The 5,190-nt window shown below is 34.2% G+C and overlaps 2 protein-coding genes across 2 annotated transcripts in view; both read left to right on the forward strand.

The window, feature by feature from the left end:
• Positions 1-4,689, forward strand: part of LOC111712124 (transmembrane protein 41B) — a 12,542-nt gene extending 7,853 nt beyond the window's left edge. Inside the window, exons 8-14 of the mRNA XM_023486661.1 lie at positions 113-212; positions 545-650; positions 989-1,074; positions 1,800-1,870; positions 2,245-2,338; positions 3,136-3,194; positions 3,996-4,689. Coding sequence (XP_023342429.1) covers positions 113-212; positions 545-650; positions 989-1,074; positions 1,800-1,870; positions 2,245-2,338; positions 3,136-3,179 — 501 coding nt within the window. The 3' untranslated portion in view covers positions 3,180-3,194; positions 3,996-4,689. The remainder of the gene's footprint in view (positions 1-112; positions 213-544; positions 651-988; positions 1,075-1,799; positions 1,871-2,244; positions 2,339-3,135; positions 3,195-3,995) is intronic.
• LOC111712116 (uncharacterized) lies at positions 3,183-4,516 on the forward strand (the record flags this gene model as incomplete). Its single annotated transcript, XM_023486637.1, is given in 2 exon segments — positions 3,183-3,194; positions 3,996-4,516. Coding segments are annotated over 2 exon segments (533 nt in total), but the record flags the coding sequence as incomplete, so codon positions are not given.
• Positions 4,690-5,190: the final 501 nt, after the last annotated feature.

The raw sequence follows: 5,190 nt of genomic DNA on the forward strand, positions 1-5,190 counted from the left end.
AATTAGGCGTGCACCCAAAAAATTGGAAGATTTGAACCAAAAATGAAGGCAGGGCCCCCCCCCCCTACATCAAATGTGCCAACTCCACCATCCCCTTTTTTAATATTTTTAGACGTTTGCAATCCCAGGTTCCATTTTTCTGTCAATCATTTCCGGATTCCTGTTCCCTTTCCCCCTAGCTCTCTTCACAGTATGTTTCTGTTCAGCTACAGGTTAATTCATTCATTCATTAATTCATCCTTCCTTTCATTAATTCATTCATTATTCATCCTTACATTCATTTATTTATTCTTTAATTTATTCCTTCATTCACTTATTTATTCATTCATCCTTTGACTCGATCATCCTTTCCAGTAAACCTTTATTATAAAAATTCAGGGGCCTCGTTCTGCTACCTGCTAAGTTATCTAGTTGGAAGACGACTAGTCCGAACCTATATATTTATTCATTCATTCATTCATTCATTCATCCTTTCATTCATTCATTCATTCATTCATTCAATCAATCATTCTTTCCAGTAATCCTTTATTATATATATATTTAGGGGCCTCGTTCTGCTACCTGCTAAGTTATCTAGTTGGAAGACGACTTGTCCGAACCTATATACCGGACAGGGCTAACGACTGGTCAAAGAAGGTTGATAAACAGAGGTGATTATATTTATAAAAATAGTTACCTCTTACCAACATTACCGACCCATGAATCTTTCAACAGCGGGATGTTAAGTTACTTAACTTTCCCTTGGGACAACAAAGTAAAATTAAATACTTTTTCTCAACCACGGGTTACCTTGACCAATATTGCCAAAATTCGTCTTGAAAACTCTTTGTAAAGTAAAAATCCTAAACTTTTCTGTGAAGTAATTGTAAATAGTTTGACTTGATTTGTTTCACAAAACCAATCTAAATGATGTTTTAATTAGATTTAAAGATACATATCTAAGGACATTGACTCCGCTACAATAACGATTGATTGATTGATATTCCAGGGATAACCTGATCTCGTATATTCTGTTTCTACGGATTACTCCTTTCCTTCCAAACTGGTTTATCAACATCGTTTCTCCCGTCATAGGTCAGTCAATAGTCTTACCCTTCAAACCTTCGGTCAAAGAACGGTAAATATTTTCTTTCTTTTCAGTCTTAAAATTGATGATTTTTAGCTGTGGTTTCATTATGAAAAAAATTTGCAGATTCGTGCGACAGAGATGGGGAATGAAATTAACAGAATTAAATAGTTTTCAAGTTAGAAAATTTACTATTAGTTGCTCTGATAAAGGGTTAAATGGTACCGTTGTGAATCGGTAGATTGTTGATTTTGCACATTTTCGTTCTTGTTAGTGATAAAAATACAAATAAACAAAAAATACAAATTCCTTAATTCATTATTGATTTAGTATAGTCACTTCAAGTTTGGGGTGTGGGTGTAGGACGTCCCTAAAAGCATGATTTGATTTGATTTTAATGCCACTCAGAATGTTAAAAACTTTTAAAAATCAAACTGGTAAAAGTAATTTTAAGCAGTTGTTTTGATAAAATGAACAAAAATAAAAAACCTCATCCTATTTAAGATCTTACTTCGAACTAAACATGATAAAGTACAAATCTACAATTCTATTTTATTTGGTGTTCCCCTAGTTCCATTTTCCATATTTAAGATCTTACGTCGAACTAAACATGATAAAGTACACGTCTAGAATTCTATTTGATTAGGTGTTCCCCTTGTTCCATTTTCCATATTTAAGATCTTACATCGAACTAAACATGATAAAGTACACGTCTAGAATTCTATATGTTTAGGTGTTCCCCTTGTTCCATTTTGGGTCGGATCTTTCTTTGGAGTAGCTCCACCATCCTTTGTCTTCATACAGGTAAATTTATCAGGAATATTATATATATAGTAATCAATCCCCCCCTGTCTTTAAAGGGACTGTAAGTGTAATTTAAAGTGAGCCTCCATGCAAAGATGGCAATGCCTGATTTACAACGGTACCCTTAAAACATTTTTCTGATCAAGTATGAATTCGTTATAGACGTTTTAACTGTTCTTTTTGTTTCTGTTTTTTGCTTATGAATATAAGAAACATGATAGAGATTAAAAAAGTTAAACACTTTGTGTCACATTTTTTATCAGATTATGGTTTCAAGGACACTGTTGTGAATCTGAATTGCCATCTTTGCATGGAGGGTCACTTGAAAATACGCTTACAGTCCCTTTATGTAAAATATCTATTTGTATTCCTAGGCTGGTACCGCCCTCCAGCAGCTTACCTCTACAATGGACCCGATAACTTTTGAATCTGTTGGATTACTCGTTGTTTTTGCTCTTCTATCTCTAGGTATAATGTCGTCTTTGCTCTCATATCCCTAGGTAATAATGGTCGTCTTTGCTATCATATCCCTAGGTATAATGTCGTCTTTGCTCTCCTATCCCTTGGTATTATTGTCGTCAATTGTCGTCTTTGCTCTCATATTCCTAGGTATGATTGTCGTCTTTGCTCTCATATCCTTAGGTATAATTATCGTCTTTGCTCTCATATCAATAGGTATCATTGTCTTCAAATGTCGTCTTAGCTCTCCTATCCCTAGGTAAAATTGTAGTTTCTTTAGAAGTTATTTACTGTGGTTGATTGTTGTACTTCCAGTGGGATAGAGTTTTATTTTATGGATGGAGTTTGGATTTCCAAGTTCAACGGGTCGTTAGCCATTCTTGTCACTCTGTTTGATCTTTCCAAACCAGGTTGCAGGGTTGACATCACTGAATCCATGAATCTATATATTTACTTTGCTTGTCTGTTTGTCTTAATGTTTGTGTCCAATAAACGTCAAAACTGCTGAACCGAACGGGCCCAAATTTTGTGTGGGACCTCACGTGACCCCAGCCCAGGGAAGGGTTATGAATGATAAAAAATTTAAACAAAATTCGATTTTTATAAAATTTGATAATCCACGAAAGTTTTTTTTTTATAAAATCCGCGAATTATTTGCTTGATTAATAGACTTATGAATTGTTTGATTGATTGATTGATTTTTTGATTAATTAATTGATAATTTGATTGATGAATTATTTTAACAATTGATTGATTTTTGGTTGATCTCTGAGCAGATTGATTGATTGATTTGTTGAACTTTTTAGTTCCCGTGTTCCTGAAGGACAGACTGAAAGCAAAATTTGAATGACTAATGAGCCCACAGGTATTCAGGGGAGCTTTACAGGGGTGTATATATTATGAAAGTTATTCCCCCCCCTCCGTAGGGAAGCATGTTTATGCGGAGCGATTAATACAAAATTTGGGTTCTCTTCGCAGACTAGGGAAAATAAATAATATTTAACAAACTTAAATGATAAAAAGAAGTTTAACGTTAACTTTATTCCATTTCTGACACTATTGACTTCCTTATATCTGACCCTACTAACTTCCTTATATCTGACCCTACTAACTTCCTTATATCTGACCCTACTAACTTCCTTATCTGACCCTACTAACTTCCTTATATCTGACCCTACTAACTTCCTTATATCTGACCCTACTAACTTCCTTATATCTGACCCTACTAACTTCCTTATATCTGACCCTACTGACTTTCTTATATCTGACCCTACTGACTTCCTTATTTCGAAAATGGTCTCCTTTCATAATTAGTACAAGTATTTTTAACTCCAAAAAATGTTTTAAAAAATATTTATGAGAACATTTGACAAAATATTCTATCTTCTATTATTCTTAATATTCAATTCAATTCAAGAAGCTAGGGAATGCTAAAATGTTTACTATATTGATTATTGAACTTGGATTTGTATTAATATTTTGGATATAATTCAAGAAGCTAGGGAGTGCTAAAATGTTTACTGTATTGATTATTGAACTGGATTTGTATTAATATTTTGGATATAATTCATATAAACATTGGGTACAAACTATCCTTGCATTTTTCTTTATCAATAACAATGAACTGGATTTTTATGTCGACTATTTTTATTCGAATGTTTTCCAGGGTTGCTTCGGAAAGTTCAATTTGCGAACAAGACGTGTTGACGTACAAAACACAAGCCCGGAAGTCGGAACCAATTTTAGTCAAGAACTGCACCAGACTCCAGAATCAAGTCAGACTTTAAGTCAAGATGTACATTTAGATCTGAATGTGTCCCAGAATCAGAATCCAGACTCTGACCAATATGTATTTAATGAACAATCCGACCAGACTCCAGAATCCAACCTCAACACGGGGAGGTCTGAATCCAGCCTCAGGTCCGATAAAGAAGACCGGAGGTCATTGACCTCGGCTGGGAAACAATATATGACCTCGGTCAAGCTTGAGATGTTCCGTCAAGGATCAAGAAACTCCTTCACTAGATTCGATCTCCCGACCCCCACCGACTATATGTCGGATGACCCTGACCTCATGAGGTCAACTCAGATGAAAAGATCCACGCTTCGAGGCCAGAGGTCTTTGGACAGTCAAAATGTGATTTCTAGTCAAAAGAAAAAGTCGATAAGGAGGAAAAAGAAACAAATGTCAAGATCTATTATGGGGGATTAAACAATCTTCCTTCAAAGCTTATCTTTGGGATTTAACATTCAACTTGAGAATTTAACATTCATCTTGAGAATTTAACATTCATCTTGAGAATTTAACATTCATCTTGAGAATTTATCATTCAACTTGAGGATTTAACATTCATCTTGAGGATTTAACGTTCATCTTGAGGATTTAACATTCATCTTGAGGATTTAACATTCAACTTGAGAATTTAACATTCATCTTGAGAATTTATCATTCAACATGAGGATTTAACATTCATCTTGAGAATTTATCATTCAACTTGAGGATTTAACATTCACCTTGAGGATTTAACATTCATCTTGAGAATTTATCATTCAACTTGAGGATTTAACGTTCAACTTGAGGATTTAACATTCATCTTGAGGATTTAACGTTCATCTTGAGGATTTAACGTTCATCTTGAGAATGTTCATCTTGAGGATTTAACATTCATCTTGAGGATTTAACATTGTGGTATCTGGGAACCACAAATACGTGCAATAAATGATATCTAAAATCTACACTTAATAAGATTTATACAAGTACTTAAACCTGTTTATATCTATTATGTGTGTAACCTGGCATTACAATACTTCAGCTATCTCCATATGTCGAGATAGCTTTATATGTTTAAATGCACGTACAT

The sequence above is a fragment of the Eurytemora carolleeae genome, unplaced genomic scaffold (assembly GCF_000591075.1).
Source record: "Eurytemora carolleeae unplaced genomic scaffold, Eaff_2.0 scaffold673, whole genome shotgun sequence".
Classification (NCBI taxonomy): domain Eukaryota; kingdom Metazoa; phylum Arthropoda; class Copepoda; order Calanoida; family Temoridae; genus Eurytemora; species Eurytemora carolleeae.